The following is a 16,986-nucleotide window of genomic DNA, read 5'->3' as shown; positions in this document are numbered from 1 at the left end:
GACCCAACTAAAATATTGAAAACTATTGAAAACATGGAGGGAATTAAATCACTTCTGAAATGTTCGAGAAAACTGCGGGTAGGAAAAGCACGCAAGGGGTTTCGAACCTTTTACCTATACGCAGCGAAGGACTTTTGGATATTTTTTGACTTGGAATAGCTGAATGGTACGATATATTGAGCAACTTGTACGCAAGGGATGTATCTATCAAAAGCTAATGCTTTAAGAGGGAGAAAAAAAAAAAGAAATGCAAAGTTTAATTATCTCAAGCATTATGAACTTGCGTCAAGGAAGCGTCACGATGTAATCTAATAGACAAAGAATAAAAAAAAAAGGCAACGATAAAATATTATTATTTCTGTTTATATACAAAATGGTAAGTTTTCCGGCCTTTTTGTGAGATAACCGCAAGTGCAAAATGAATATTGTTCCACAAATTAACAAACTCAAAAACTAGCTATTGATGACAGCAGAAGGAGGCAAATTTTTTATGTTTATCTCTGAATAACTAATTAACTACATTGGTATGCTCTTAAGTATTGAATTAGCTACTAAGCATTGGGGGTAACTACTCCCGAATTAAAAATAGAATCTGTCCAACGGGTGCCAATTGGTACCCGTTAAAATATATTTTAGGTTTTTATATTTTGAAAATGAAAGATTAATTGGGGAAAGTAAATAAATACATGAGAGGGTAGGTAAGGTTAAATAGGGAAAGTATATAAATGTAAGAGATGGTAATAATTGTTACTCCCTCCGTCCCCATTCATTTGGTTATACTTTCCATTTTGGGGTGTCCCAAAACAATTGTCATGTTAGAAAAGTCAAAACAACTTTTACACTCTCTTTCCAATATAATCCTTCTTTTTAATCATACATTCAAATTTAAAATTTGAATTTGAGGGATAAAGTTGGAAAGAGAACCACAAACATCACAATCAAACCACTATTTCTAAAAAGTTGGATTCCCCAAACATAACCAAATGAATGGGACAGAGAGAGTAGTATGTATACATATACATAGTAGGTTAGATGAATTTTAGATCTGTTAACAAGTGCTTATTTAGAAAAACCCTAAAAATATTAGGGGCAATTAAGGATAAGGCATAATCCAAAGTTTTTTCGAAAACATATAAACAAAAGTAATTCAGGCGCATTTTACATTCTAAAGCGTGTTTTTACTATTCTTTTTTTTTGCCCAAACAATAACAGATTTCCAATAAAACTCTATAAAGTGTTTACATCACTTGGAGCAACTGCTCCTGCATCATTGCTGGGCTAACTGAAGCAGCCAGCTAGGAAAGGAAATTCTCCAGGCTATATCAGCAGCTAAGTTTAAGGCAAATCTTGCCAAAGAATGGGACACTACATTGCCATCCCTTCTGATACAGGAGAAAGAGCAGTTCCGAAACTCTTTCCCCAGTTGTAGACTTGTAGTATGTCAAATAACACAGCACTGGTCCGAGGATCCTCCAACCTTCCCAACTTGATCTTCTCAATCACAATCTTACAATCTGATTGTATAACTATGTCCTTCCAACCATTCTTCATGGCTATGGTCATAGCCTTCCTGATAGCTCTAGCTTCCTCCACAGCAGGATCCCCAAATCTCTGTTCACTCCCTGCCCAGGCTCCTACCATCTTACCACTGCTACATCTGGCTACCACTCCCCAACCTATCTTTCCATCCTTCTGTCTCAATGCTGCATCAGTGTTTAGACAGATAAAATGCTGTGGTGGAGGTGACCACTTTCCTTCTCCATAAGCTTCTCCCTTACCGTCCTTTTTCGGCCCATCCCCCTCATTAACTACCTCAGCATACTCTTGCCATTCCTGCACAGCTTTACCAACAACAAAGCCAGGACATTTTCTGTCATTGCTGAACTGAATTAGATTTCTTGATTTCCAAATTTGCCACAGTGTATTAATCGTCAGTTCAATATGGTTCCTGCCCTCCTTTCTTTCCTTAGCTTCCACCAAACTATTCCACCAATGCCAAAAATTAATCCTATAAACATTGAGACCATCCCAACAGATGGGAGCCGCCTTCCATATTAGCTCTGCATGCTGGCAAAAAAACAACATGTGTTCCAACGCCTCTGTCATGTCACCACAACATAGACGTGTGTCATTTCCCCTCCTCATTCTACACTTCACTGCCTCATTCACTGGTAAAACTCTATGTAGACACTTCCAAATAAAGTGCTTCAATTTATGTTTTACCTTTAAACTCCACAAAAATTTCCAAGCACCAGATTCCTCCATATTTCTATTGGTGCTGCCCCTTTGATGATTAGGCCTCTCTTTCCTCTTCTGCATGTCTTTTGCCACCGCATAGCCATTCTTGACAGTATACTGGCCAGCACTTGAAAACACCCACACTAGTCTATCCTTGTCTCCTCGTTCACTAATAGGAATTTTCTTAATCTTGCTGCAGTCCTCCTCCTCAAAGTAGGTGCTCATCAGGTCCTCATTCCATCTACCATCCTTCATCAGCTCATGGACAGATTTTAGTTGGCAGTGTTGAGGTTTCCTGGTCCTAATTCTTCCATTCTCCATATCAGGAATCCAATTATCCTCCCAAATATTTATAGTTCGTCCATCACCAACAGTCTTCCTAATCCCTCTCTGTAACAGCTCCTTAGAACTTAATAGGCTCCTCCATACCACTGAATCCCCAGCCTTAGCCTCCATCCTCCAAATTGAAACTCCCCTAAAGTACATCCCTCTCAGAATTTTACTAACTAACAGGTTTGGATTGGTTAAAATCCTCCAGAGCTGCTTAGCTAGTATAGCATCATTAAATTCCTGTAGATCTCTAAATCCCAAACCCCATCTGCCTTTAACCTCTGAGAGTTCCTTCCAACCATCCAATGAATTTTTTTATTACCCTCACTATCCCCCCACCAGAATTTAGCCATTTCTCTGCATAAGTCCACACACAAGCCTTTTGGCAACCTGCAACAGCTCATAGCATAAGTAGGAAAAGCTAGTACCACTGATTTTAACAGTACCTCCTTACCTGCATTACTCAATAACTCCTCCTTCCAGTTACTTAGCCTTTTGATAACTCTCTCTTTGATGTAGCTAAAAGCCTGTTTTTTTTGTCCTACCAATCACCATTGGTAGCCCACGATACTTACTCTGCTTGACCTCCTTCATTCCACCCAGCATACCTAAAATTCCTGCCTTCTGCTGCTCCTCAGTGTGTGTTTTTAGTATTCATTCATGCTTATATCTCAATGAGCGGAATTCAAAATTATGTGTGAAACATTAAAAGCCATATATGAAAATTTGCATAACCATTCCGAGGTTGTTGGACCAATTGCAATAGATTCATAGACTTGAGTTAACCTTAGATAAACAATGACAAATTACAAGTAAGAGATCTCAAAAAAAAAAAAAATTATGATAATCAAAATTAAATTGGTTCAGTACAATTAATCAAATAAAAAAATTATGATTAATAAAACGGTTTGACTAAACGTAGTTAATTATTTAGAAAAATGTAGTTAATTTGAAAAAAGTCTAAATGTAGAAAGTGCAACAACTGTGATTGTGCTTATTAATATGGTATAAGACAGGCTTGATTTGAATTTGTTGTCGAGTGCTCATCGAGAACAAAACCTTTCATGAATATGCTAGCGATCTTTTTCTTTCTTTTTTCTTTTTTCATTTTTTTTCGGTGATTCAACTTAGTGGAGGATTCTAGTACTGCCAATTGTTAATTAAATAAATTCTCTTTCTCTTATATTCAAAAGGTAGATGATTATAATAGTGAATGTTTTACTCTATCACGAAAAATAAAAATTAGTCATGGTCTATGAATTGAGTGCCCCCCAAACTGGCTACAGAGAATTGCACAACAAAAAAAAAAAAAAAAAAAAAAATTCTTGTTTGGATTTTGCAACCAGATGCTTGTTAGATTGAGGCTGCATTTTGAAAATATAACCTAAAAAAAGAAAAAAAAAAACAATTTCAAAATTCGAAGATGTGTTATATCTTTAAATAAAATAAAAAATAATTAAAGAAATGAAAATTTTCCAAGGTAAATGAATAGCTTTCTTTCCTAATTAATTAAAAAAAGAATTAAAAAAAAGCAGTGCAAAAAGGAAAGCGATAATATCATAAACTTCCCCTGAACTTTCTCTTAATATCACTTCATGCACCCGAGGTTTTTAAAATATTACTTACCTCTCTTATTTTTGTTTTTGTATTTTTAATCTTTAAAAACCCTAAACTACCCTTTTGCTTCTTTTGTTAAACAAAAATACTTTTAAGCCACTTTGTTTACTCTATTAAAAATTACCGCCTAAAAAACGATCTTAAATACTATCACCATATCACAAAGCTATAACTCTTAAAAATATAAATTTGAAAAACAAAAAAGATACGTGTAAAGAAATACATTAGCACCAATTCAACTTTATATGCTCAAAAATAATTTTTTTATGAACTCTAATTTTTTTTCCAATCTCTTCTCAACCCATGACCAAAACGTTTAAGTTGTACTAAATTATTATAAAAATCAAATTAAAATAACCAAAGAAAGTGTACCGTACTCTAATATAATCTCAGAAAAAGATAAACAAAATTCACTATATGGTAATTTACAAAAAAAAAATCACATAATCATCCAAACAATAGAAAAGATAGAAAGTCGGAGAAAGAGGAAGAGAAGAAAGTGACTTTTTTTCTCTAATTTTTTTAATTCCATTTATTTGATGTGTGTGTTATGTATGAAGTGAGGATTAATATAGAATGTGTTTGGAATGCACATTATTCACATCTTATTTACACATATTGACTTGTTTACATCATTAATATATTTTTTAATTATCTTTTTATCTCATATATATCACATCAAAAAAAGGTTACCATATTTTTCATAAAATTATCTCAAATAATTTATTATCCAAGTTATCTTGCAATTATCAAGAGAGGTAAGTGATATTTTGTAAACCTTAGAGATGCTAAGTGCTATTAAAAGAAACCTCAGGGGAGGTTTCTGATATTATCCCAAAAAGAAATGAAAAATTCGCTGCTATGCCAAACGGGTCGCAGGAAAGGAAGGATGCTCCGAAGGCACACCGTAAAAGAAGGGAGAGAGGAACAGAGACGAAGGAGACAGGGAGAGTGAGGGATTATCAGCCATGTCGCTGGTGGACTACGCATCCTCATCAGATGAAGAAGAAGAAGCTGAAGCAGAAGAACAAGAACCCAAAGTTTCTGCTTCTGAACAACCTCGAGAAACAGATACAGTTGTTGCAGACGATGTAAAACGACGCCGTCCTGAGGCTACAGTTAGTCAAATTCCAGCTCCAAGTTCTACTGAAGATCACAACAACAGGTAAGTTTTTTTTTTTCTTGTTCTCAATTTCCTTTTTTCCTCAGCTTAGGGTTTCTATTTCCTTCTTTTTCTTAATGGGCCTTTTTCCAGTGGTTTATTTTTGAATATGTTTCAATTTTCAATCCAGAAAATTTCTTTCTTGATAATTAATTCATTTGATTTTTAGGTCTAGGGTTTTTTTAACTTTAAAATTAGCTGCTAGTTTTTTAGGGCCTGTTTGGCAAGATCTGGCCGAGAATAACAGTTGGGATGAAATGCTGAGTTTCACATTGTATTAGAAACTACGATACTCCCAGCTTCTGGTTTTAGCGGAGAGATTATTGACAGGGAAGGAAATTAGGGGTTGTTTGATGGGTGCCAAATAGGCACTGGTTAAGAGGGGTTCAGGTGTTAGTTTTTGGAAAAGTGAACTTAATTTGGGAATGGATCACAATGCAAGACGGCAATGAATGGGAGTGTGTGAATTTAAATGGTAAATTAGGTGTAGATGAGGTGTATTAACTGGTGCCTGTAGGGCAATTGTTACAAAACTTTAAAGAGGTATTAGGGGATATGCAATAACCCTTCCTCTGTCATTTAGGCTGAATCTTGTACTTTTCGTTTGGGGAAACTTAGAATATGGTGTTTGACATGTTATAATGATGTTAAAAAGATCAGACTCCAAGTTGTGTAGTGGCTGTTTTTGAGTGAAAGTTTTGTTTTCAATGTGTAGGAGATCAGGGTCAAGTGTAAATCAGAGAGGGGAAGAAGTTCCAGAACGGTTGGAGACTCCGCTGCTTGTACTCCCTGATGCTTCTCTTCTCTTAAATTCACCTGCTTTGCCATCTCACATGGGCAATCATAGCGATCATTCTTCCAGAGTTGCAGCTGCAATGGCGGAAAGTGAGTCTAGAAAGAGAGACTTAAATGGTTCATCGTCATCTAATCATACTCGAAATAAAGTACCAAGAGGGAACCTGCCCAGTTCGAGAAGAGTTCCAGATACAGTAGGTGGTCATTTGCTGCCACCTCAACTTGCCGGAAGGTGAATTTTTCTTGCTTTGGAAGTTTACTTCTTTTTCTCCGACCAATGCTGTGCCTTTTGTCAAAATGTTCCAAATTTAGCCTTTATTTAGCATTTTGGAATAGCAAGTCGCTAAGGCTGATGTAACTTCATTCGTGGAACTTTGTGAATGTGTGACATTAGTACATTCCGTCATCTCCAAAAGCTACACTTGCCATCTGGACTCCCAAGAAGAAAGCTTCCTAAGTGCTCTGAATTGTACAAGCTTTTCATTTTTTGAAAATGTTTAGATGCTATTAACTCTGTTTTTCTTTTAGAGACAATTTTTGCTGCAATATTTGTGTATTCTTGCATGTTTATAAATAGTTAGTTAATTCAAGAAATGTCATAGGATGTTTGGTTCGGTTCATTAGTGATAATTCTGTGAAAAACTATGTTACTGAGGAACATGAACTAGTTTTCACTGAAGAACCAATGAATGATAGGCACTGATATTGCATTGACATTAATTAAATTCACCTTTTTGTATGAATCTGAAATTATCTTTTGCTTCGGTGGACGATCGAAGCGTGTGTATGGCAGGAGATACAAGACTAAGAAGAACAGAACTGTTGACTTATTGAAACCATTATTTTCTGCTGATACCAAATTTATGTTCTTTTGCTGCTCTGGACCTAGACGTACTATCTATTTTTTATTCCTTTTGGTGAAGACTTCTAATCATCTTCTAATATATATTTTACAGGAGCAACATTGTAACTGAAGACATGACCAAGCTTTTCGTCAAAAAGCATGTCAACTCCTCATCTGAATAGAATTTTGCCAATTTTAATTTTGATTCAGGATGTAAAATTTGTAGCATGTTAGAGAATAGTTATTACACTTCAGTGCATGTCACATTAACCTTCAAGAGATGTAAGATTGCATATTTGGAGACCTTGATAGAATTGATGAATGTGTTGTTTCACTTACCATATTTGGGTGACATAAGCTCACTTAACTGTTTTGACTTTAATGGATAAGAAATAAGAATCAAGTGTTTGCTTTGCAAGAGTTGATAAATTCTCTGGGGAAAGTCTATGTATGCCTACTGGCTATCGTCTTCTGGCGCATTTGTTGCATATTTTCATGCTAATATCTGTTGCACACTACCAGCTACAGGTGAACTAGCCTACCAGCTCCGGAATTTTATTTACCAGGAGGAATTTGTGCCCCCTCGAATCACTCAAATTTTGGAGGGAAGCATTTGGCTTTAGAATCTACACTCCTCTCCAGTCCAAACTGGACGACACTTATTTAAAGATGTCCGAGTTCATGGCCAGACAGAAATAGAGAAGTTTCTCTGCAGCTTTTATTGTACTGTTCGAATAACAGGGCTCAAAATTTATTACCTTATGGTATGAAGAACAAGAAAATTTGATTATACAGTGAAATAATAAATGTAATGAATGAGCAACAAGATATGAAGGCTTTTGCAAACAAATGAGCTTTACCGGCAGCTTTACCTCGTCTTCGGCTTATGGCTGGTGGTGGAATTGAAGTTTTTACAGAGATCGTTTCTTGCATTTTGTGTCTTACCAAGTCTGCTAGATTTTACAGCTAGGTAAATACGACAATCCTTCACCACCCTTTATTATGGCTAGCTACTTGGTTGTTCCAACAAAATTTCTATCAGGCATTCCCTTCCCAACATAACTCTTTCTTGTGCGACCTTCATTCTATTTATCGATGCTTTAAGAGGAATGAGAATGATATTGTTACTTCTGCCCAAACTAAATCTTTCTTACATTAGATTTAAATATTTTTGCAACCATTTGATTCACTAGAAAAAGTGTACCTTAAACTTCAGGCAAACAAGAATGCAATTAAACTGCAGGCTGGGTGGTTCACTTGGTTACATAAACACTGAAAAGTAAGAAAATAGTGCACGAAATATCTGCAACAGAAACATATTTCAAATTCCAGCCTGAGGTCTTAAAAATGATCTAAACAGCATTCTGTTGAACAAAAAGTCCTAGTTCTTCAATCTTAAAAAACTAGTTGCTCGTATTCTGACATGAAATGAATCAGCAAGAAATGGAAATACATTGAGTGTACATCCAGGTCCCAACTACTGCATCTGTATGCTCTGTCCCAAATTGATCTTCTTACCTACATTTTCCCTCAAATTCAAAAAATAAAGAATACTATTGAACAATGAAAAATGTAGCTCCTAGTTAAAAATTGGAGCTCTAATCTCCTTGTAATTGAGAATATCTGGCTCAGGCTGCCACTCAAACTTTGCATTTGGATTATGTCTTTTTCATGCCAGTTCTGGTCCTGTGGGTAGTGCTTCATAGCCATCATGATGGCTGCTAGCAGTGGTCGTAGTCTTCCTCTCCAACGAAACAGGGATGCACTTGAGTACAACTCCAACGAGCAAACCAGCAGCTCCAAAAAAGATGCTGGCCAACCACAAATTCCAGCTTAAAGGTACCGTATCTGCAAATGTTCCCAAGAATTCTACTATGATAACTTGGAAAGCCACTGTAGAGACAATTATCCACATGAAAATCCAGCTCCCAAAAATGCCACGCAGCACATTTAGTTTTTCCATGTCGCGGCTGTTTATTTCATTGAATATCTGGTGGTGAATGCATGGATATTAAAAACAACATTAGCAATTGGGAAGCATGATAATGAATGCAAACGCATATGTACAAGAAGTGCGAGAATAGCTTTCAGGCGAGTACTACATCAAAATGGAAGCTCATAAATGGCTTTACAAATAGGATAAGCTTCCATGTTCATTGCCTTGGTTAATCAGTGGAGAAATATGATTCTAGATGCAAGAAGAGATTACAATCGGTTAAATCTGCAGTGAGACATGGAAGCTAACAAGTAGCAAAAATTTGAGGATTTGAGGCCTCAACTGATTGGTCCTGACTGACTGTTCTGTGAAGTTTGTGGCTCAAATCTTGACAATTTGAACAGCTTGTAAACCAAAACACTTGAAAGTAACCCAATGGATTCATGTTCTAATGGAGATTAACAAATATGTACTCTCTCTAAAGATGGACAAATTTTTTAGATGGCAACTGGCCTGAACAATGTTTTCTGCAGAAATTAAAATTCAAGATCAACAGCTTCTGTAGAATGCAGAAGACTATCCTCTACGGGTTGAAGAAACAAATGCGTAAAAAGGTTTTAGGAAGTACCTGGCAGAACACAAAAGTGTTGAAGATTAAGGTATTGAGAGTAGAGGTGGAATCTGGACCACTAAGATTGAAAAGCTTCTTTCCCTGAAACTGTAATACTCCAAGGACAGCCAATTGGTAGACACTCTGACCAATTATGTTCCTCCACATAATCTTTGTAATGAAGTTAACATTCCGGCCAATTGGTGGTTTTCTCATTAACCCGTCATGTGGAGGCTCTGTTGCAAGTGCTAGGGCTCCAAGAGTATCCATGATCATGTTCACCCAAAGCAATTGAACAGCAGTGAGAGGAGCAGAACCTGCATTAAAAAATTGAATTTACTATGTTATATACTTTGGTAGATGGAAAATCTGTGAATATATGAATATTTTATAAGATTAAAGCCTAAAATTGAATGCAACCTGTGATGCAAGCAGAAACGAAATTTGTTATCAGAGCAACCACGTTTACTGTCAACTGGAATTGTACAAACTTTTGAATGTTGAAGTAAACAGAACGACCCCATTTGGCAACATTCACTATGGTTGCGAAATTGTCATCCATTATGACTACATCAGCATTTTCTTTAGCAACCTGCAATTAGAAAGGAGGTGCTAAGTCATTAAGGGAAAGCATGAAGAGGCACAAAAGAATCTAGACTGAATGCATCTTTAACAGGTTAATAGATATTCCATTTTCCATTGCTTCGGTCGAGCAATGAATGGTACTGCAAAACAGTGCTCATGCTATGAAAATCAAAGGTTAGGCACCTTCAGCGGTTTAGGCAAGTAAACATGCTTTCATTTTTTTTTTTTTTTGGATCTTGTGAATTCTTCTTTCTGTAGCTAGTTATTGGAGCATTATGGATCTTGCAGAAATGCAAACACACAGGTACACATTTATTACTTGCTGTAAGCAAAAATCTATAACCTTGGGTACTTTTTTTTAAATTTATAAGAAAAACAAAAGTTTAGGAAGCTTATGTAGACATCACATTAACTATAAGATATCAGCATAAGGGTTTGTGTTAGAAATGTGGTCAAAAGAACTAAAAATAATGCAGAAATGAAATGGTTTTACATTGGACATTGACAGAGCAAGAAAGTAATTGAGGGAATGTAAACATCAAATAGTTGTAAGGTTACCATGTATGAAGAAAGAAACTATAGACCAAAAACTTGAAAGAACTTTATCAGCCATATATACTTCTCTAATGGACCAATGAATCTTAAGTTTTTGTCATAGTGGCTCATTAGATTGAACTCCTACATTAGTTGCATTAAGAAGAGTTAACAAGGGGATGAAACATGCTGCAGGAACATTTCTGCTTAGTTGTAATAACGTAACATAATAGATGGCAGCCTCAAAATAAAAAAATAAAAATAAAATACTAAGACTGCATAATCAACATACCTCAGTTCCTGCTATGCCCATGGCTAGTCCAATATCTGCCTCATGCAAAGCTGGAGCATCGTTAGTTCCATCACCAGTCACTGCCACCACTTCTCTCAATTCTTTCCTCAAGAAGGTCACCAATTTGTGCTTGTCCAGAGGTAAAGATCTTGCCATCACCTGCAAAAGAAGAAAAAAAAAACATATAGCATTTAGAGAAGTGCTTCTTTTCATACAAAGACAAAGCAATCTTAGAGATCCTTCTAAACCTGCAGCTTTGGTACTATCCTTTTTATTTCCTGCAGATTCTTTTCACGAAACTCTGGGCCTTCTATGGCTATGCCGTCATCAGTCAGTATTCCGCATTCTCTAGCTATGGCCTTTGCTGTATGAATATTATCACCGGTTACCATCCGGACAATAATTCCAGCATCTAAACAAGTCTGAACTGCTTCTCTTACACCTGGGCGGACAGGATCCTTGATTCCAACAATTGCTATGAGTGTATAAGAGTTTTCAGGAATATCATCTGTAGAAGAATTTCCTTCTATATCTTTGAAAGCGAAGCATAGGGTTCTAAGAGCTTCACAGGCAAAGCCATTTATGACATCTGTTAGGCTTTTTCTCTGATCTACAGTTAGAAGGACAGACTGACCATCCTTATCAATTAGTTTATCACACATACCCAGTACAATTTCTGATGCACCTTTACAAAACGCTCGAACCCCACCACCTGGAAGAGACACTGTCACAGACATTTTCTTTTTGTTTGAATTGAAAGGCTCAACCTTTAGTATTTTGGACTCACGAAATATTGGAGCACTGTTGCCATAAAAAAGCATGCCAAACTCTAATAAGGCTGTCTCTGTTGGAGAACCTAGAACGCTTGGTTTTCCATCTTTTCCTTTCACAACCTCACCACTGGTGTTCTGAAATATAGATTGCAAAAGCGTGTGTAGTACTTCCTCTGATGCAGTAGACATCAAAGCATTTTGAGAGCTGTTACTTCCTATAATCTTACATTCTCCACATATCCATAGTCTTGTAACTATCATATGATTGGTTGTTAATGTTCCTGTTTTATCAGTGCAAATGCAATTTGCAGAACCCATGGTTTCACATGCAGAGAGATGTCTCACTAGCGCCCTATCATTCATCAGCTTCTTCATTGCAAAAGCAAGACTCAGTGTTACAGCTAAAGGCAGCCCTTCAGGTACAGCAACTACAAGAATCGTCACTGCAATAGCAAAGAAGTTAAGCAGATCCAGTGCATCATTGGTAGACCATTTTCTGATTTGACCAAGTATTGCCTTTTTTGCTATAAGCCTAAATGTGAGCACCAAAAATGTCAAAATAGCAAAAGTCAGACCAATCTTTCCTATAATAGTTGCAACCCCATTTAGCTTCACCTGCAATGGTGTCTCATCTTCTCCCCCTTCATTTAAAGTATCCATCAATCTTCCCCATTCAGTCATCATGCCAACTGATGTCACAAGCATTTTACCAGATCCATCTTGCACTTTAGTACCAGATAGAAGAAAAGGATTCTCTCTTCCTCTATCAACCGGTTCACTTTCACCTGAAAGGCTTGATTCATCAACTGACAGGCTATAACCTGATAAAAACATCCCATCTGCAGGAACTAGATCTCCAATGGATAGGTGAACTATGTCTCCCACCACCAAGTCATGTATAGATACCTTCTGTCTGCTTCCATTTCTGGTAACCTGAACAATTACATTTTTCTTTTCCCTATCCAGATCCTTGAATTGCAACGACTGCTTGTAATCACTGATTGCAGTAACTAAAACTACCAACAAGATACACAAGATTATTCCTAAACCATCATACATACCTCCTGGCCATCCTTCAGTAGCAATTCCAACTCCTACAGAGATCACAGCACATACCATGAGAATTATCAGAGTCATATCTTGCAAGGCATCCCATACAAACATCCAAAAGGGTCTTGCAGGTTTCTCAACAAATTGATTTACTCCAAATATCTTCTGTCTGTGATGAATTTCGTTGGAGGATACCCCATTTTGAATGGAAACAGATAACTTTTTTGCACATCCTTCAACTCCTCCATGTTGTTCCAAGCGTTTGAAGTCATGGTTCCGCACAATAGTAGCGAGTTCATCCGGATCAATGCCATAACCTGCTTGCTTAATCTCTTCAGATATCCTGTATTGCTCCCCTCGACTAACCCCTGCCCAACGTAAATGAGAATAAGAAACAAAATGGAAACAGAAAACTGAATTAAACAGAACAATGCAAGGGGCAGTTAGTAAAGATCATACCACTAATAAAATGGAATGCTGCTTTTTGAACGTACAAAGCTACCCGTATCTTTTCCTGAAGAAAAAAAAGCGTATCAGAGTAAAGCCAAGGAAACTCAAGCTAGGAAGTCAGAAATTAAACAATTTATTAAACAAATATTTCAATCTTGACAAAAATAACCATATTGTTCCAAATGTTGCAAGATACTCAACCAAATATCTCAGTTGCTGATGCATCCTGCAAGTTCTGTTTATGATAAGTCAAGGTCCACATTTTGGGAGATAGATCAAGCCCAACTCATGAAGTACAAGCACCCAAGTATAATCTTTATGATGTTGGGGACTAGATCACTTTACTTCTGAAACTCCCCAAATTTACGGTAACAACTCACGGGGAGTTATGGTCATCTCCAACTTTGACCCTTCAACTTATTTCTTGACTCTTTACGCCTCAAAAAGGTAGAGGGGAAAAATTTCATGCAATTACGTATGCTTCCCAAGTCTTGACAATAACAGAGCTGGAGGGACATTTATGGCGGCATAAGGAGGTCGGTTAACTGTTAAATTTTCAGACACTTGGATTGCGTTTCCAACACGAATAATGTCCCCAGATGATTTAGTGTGTGTTTTTTGAACAACAAGAGCAGTGCTACTTGGTCTTTCTGGCACTCTGTAAAATGTTTCAGAAACTCAACACCATCTTACCTCCTGACTGGTTGAGGCCAGCATAGATTAAAAATGACGAAAATTTAGCAGCAGAAAAGTTTTGAGGAAAACTATTTTCTCTTCAAACCTCAGACGGATTTTGCTTCATTTTCTTGAATGAAAACAGTAAGAAGGAAAGAAAATGGGAGTCACAATCAATGGTTAGAATTTGACTCAAGTTAAATATCGTAAGGAGTGAGCTCAGAAAATTGACAATTTATTCCATCTAGGTGACATAGAGATTAAACTGAATGAAATTTCCTAGGTAAATCACCCCTAGATATGAGCACTAGTTATTGTCAGTTGGATATAGGGAAATTCCTCGTGAAATCAGTAGACAGTGACTAAGAGAAATTGATAGAAAGACAGAGATTAATCAAAGGAGAAAAGAAAAACTAACGAATTTTCAGTTAATAATTACTATGCATCTAAATCAAAAGGTCCATGTTCGACCAATATTTTTAGAAGACAGAAAACAAACCGAAACTTGTAAAAAAGGGCCCAAGGAGTAAAGCGTAAATTCAAAGAAGCTTAAGGCGCTCTGGTAAATTACTCCTAATTACATAATTCATAAATGGTGTTCAAAAAATTTTAGATAGGACTCCCTTTTTGCTACCATGAATTGTTTGGATTGCAATTTTTTTTTTTTAAAAAAAATCTTTTCTGTAAACACATTTCTTAATCACCATTTTACCTTATACACATTAAATCGCTATAGTTCATTTTTCTAAAAAAATTGCAGAAAATAGCAATCCAAATAGACTCTTAATTTCTCAAGTCAAAATTTACTAGGCCCCCTCATTTCAAATCCAACCAATTAAATGGGGTCTAGGGTGTAAGTGTCAAACTCATCTGTCTTTTTCAACAAATATTACTCGGTATATAGTACGACTTTTCCAACCCTTTACGGTGTCAACCATTCTCTCCGACCAATCTTACATCCTTTCATGCAAAACCCGGATGTCAGTACAAAACTTCTAGTGCAAAGATCTTATTCATGGATAAGTTGTCAGAGTTGATGTACACTTGCTTGGAATTCAAAGTTATTGAGTTTCAAAGGACCAAATATGTGAAAGGTGTTGCTTGCAAACTAAAATTTGAATGGGGTATGATATTGCACTTCAATTTCAATTATACTGCGGGAGCCAGTACTATATATATCTATGCTCAGTACTTCAAAAGGTGAAACCATGATGAGTGCAAATAAAAGGCAGATGCATATATTAATGGAATTAGCTCTCAAACTTTAGATAGACAATCGATAATAGATTCAAGATTTTAGAAGATTAGCTCCATTTGTGGAATAACAAAACAACAGAAAAGAGAAATCAAAGCTCCATTTGTTTGCTTTTGTCCAACAAGAGAAAGAGAAATCAGATCGACTACATGTATTCTCTCTAGTACATACTTTGAGATTAATAAGAGAAAGTAAATAATCCCGCAGACTTATAAGTTTTTTAGGAGTGTTCGAAAAGGACTTCAAATTTCTTAGCACAACAAACTGAAAAAATGGCTACTTACTCGGGTTTTTGAAGGTGTTCCCTGCATGACAGGCAAAGTTCTTCCATACCAAAGTGAAGTCTAAGGCTCTTTAATAAGCCTTGGGATTTTGTATTAATTAGGTGGAATCCTAAAGATAAGCTTTGGGTTTTGCAGGACTCAGGCAAAACTGCATGGACAAACAATTATTGGTATGATAACCAAAAATCTGTTGTCCTCGTCATTCTGCTTTTGCCGTATTCCAAAAAGCCTGTTTGCATACTTCACTAAGGACCCCCCCAGAAAACATTTTGCTAATTGAGGACAACAGTCCAAATTCTGAAATTGTAGGCCTTGCCTAAAAAGACAATTCCATGTTTTAACCTTTAGCTTTAGAAGGTTTATGACTTTTACCTTTCTTTTTTCGTTTCCTTTTCTTGATTTTGGTTATTAACAATTGACTTTCCTAGCTCTCAATGTTCAAGAAATTTACCAAAAGTTTCTACTCTTCTCTTCTTCTCATGTGAAATTGTGAAGTGGAAATTGCAAGGAGATTTACAAATGGACCAAAGGCTTAAAATTTGTTGCTTACTGTTTGGACTTTCCAATTTCCATAACAACAACAAAGTGAAATCAGAGTAATCAAACTAAGGTCAAAAGGAAGAGGGCAAAAAACACAGAAAAAGCAATCATAACAAAGAAAAAGTCAGTCCAAAAATTCATAACACAGAAGAAGACAGACAGTGAATAGTTCTCAATTTGATACGTTATATAGTTGCAGCTAAAAAACACTCATACTCACACCCACAAAAAACACGTAAACATGCATTTCAGGAGTGGAGCAAGAAGAATGACAAGGAAAGGGTTCTGTACTTATATATTGAGTAAGAAAGAAAAGGGATTAAATTAAAATAAAGATAATTGTAGAAAATAATTGAAATTGAGAAAAGATCAAATGCAGAGCAAGAAATGTTTTAAATCAACTTGAATTCAAGATAATAAGCAATTAGTACTATACAACGTGGCCCAAAAAAATCACACACATTACATCATGAAAAACAAGAAAACGATGTCATATAATCAAGAAGGTAAGAGGTAAAAGGCCAGAAAAGTTAGTAGTGAAACCTGAAAATTTTCAAGCTTTCGCGCGTCTTCGGCACGTTTGGCAAGATCTGCAACCATTCGAAACCGCCTTCGAGGGTTTTTCACCAACCAAACAGCAGATCGCCATCTTCTTAAAGCTTCTTCAGATGGCCTTTTGGGCTCTACATCAAAGTTCTTTCTCAAATACTTCTCCATTTCAAAAAAAAAAAAATGCAGTTTAAGGCACAAGGCAGCTAGCTTAAAGCTGGTATGGGTTTTTCTTTTTTCTTTTTTGGCTGGGATAATTGGATGGATATAAATCTTGTTTTTTCAGGCATATATAGCTAATGATTGAGCTGGTGATTGATGTCTGCGTGATGCCGCGTGAGCTTGGATGGATATAAATCTGGAAATTTCAGGGTTGGACAGGTATAAATATAGCTAATGATTGAGCTGGAGATTGACGTCTGCTTGATGCTGCGTGTGATTGAATTCAGGAAAGTTTCAAAGTTTCT

General features: G+C 36.4%; 2 protein-coding genes across 4 annotated transcripts; one reads left to right on the top strand and one right to left on the bottom strand.

The window, feature by feature from the left end:
- The first annotated feature begins 5,052 nt into the window (after positions 1-5,052).
- LOC113727196 (uncharacterized) lies at positions 5,053-7,415 on the top strand. The gene is made up of 3 exons (XM_027251226.2): positions 5,053-5,350; positions 6,063-6,374; positions 7,099-7,415. Exons 1-3 carry the CDS (start codon positions 5,154-5,156, stop codon positions 7,166-7,168), a joined length of 579 nt encoding a protein of 192 aa, XP_027107027.1. The 5' UTR covers positions 5,053-5,153; the 3' UTR covers positions 7,169-7,415.
- An 873-nt stretch (positions 7,416-8,288) lies between these two features.
- LOC113727195 (putative calcium-transporting ATPase 11, plasma membrane-type) lies at positions 8,289-16,986 on the bottom strand. 3 transcript variants are annotated; one of them, XM_072075737.1, is made up of 7 exons: positions 16,514-16,983; positions 13,226-13,280; positions 11,192-13,134; positions 10,944-11,102; positions 9,953-10,124; positions 9,551-9,849; positions 8,289-8,976 (listed from the first exon to the last, which is right to left on the bottom strand). In XM_072075737.1, exons 1-7 carry the CDS (start codon positions 16,685-16,687, stop codon positions 8,656-8,658), a joined length of 3,123 nt encoding a protein of 1,040 aa, XP_071931838.1. In that variant the 5' UTR covers positions 16,688-16,983; the 3' UTR covers positions 8,289-8,655. The 3 variants fall into 3 exon arrangements, with proteins under 3 accessions (XP_071931838.1, XP_071931839.1, XP_071931840.1); XM_072075738.1 differs by lacking the exon at positions 16,514-16,983 and adding an exon at positions 15,431-15,609; XM_072075739.1 differs by having other exon boundaries at positions 8,639-8,834; positions 16,514-16,986.

This window comes from Coffea arabica, chromosome 2c (assembly GCF_036785885.1).
Source record: "Coffea arabica cultivar ET-39 chromosome 2c, Coffea Arabica ET-39 HiFi, whole genome shotgun sequence".
Classification (NCBI taxonomy): domain Eukaryota; kingdom Viridiplantae; phylum Streptophyta; class Magnoliopsida; order Gentianales; family Rubiaceae; genus Coffea; species Coffea arabica.
Note: the sequence above shows the minus strand (reverse complement) of the source record. Positions and strands in the feature narration are given on the sequence as shown.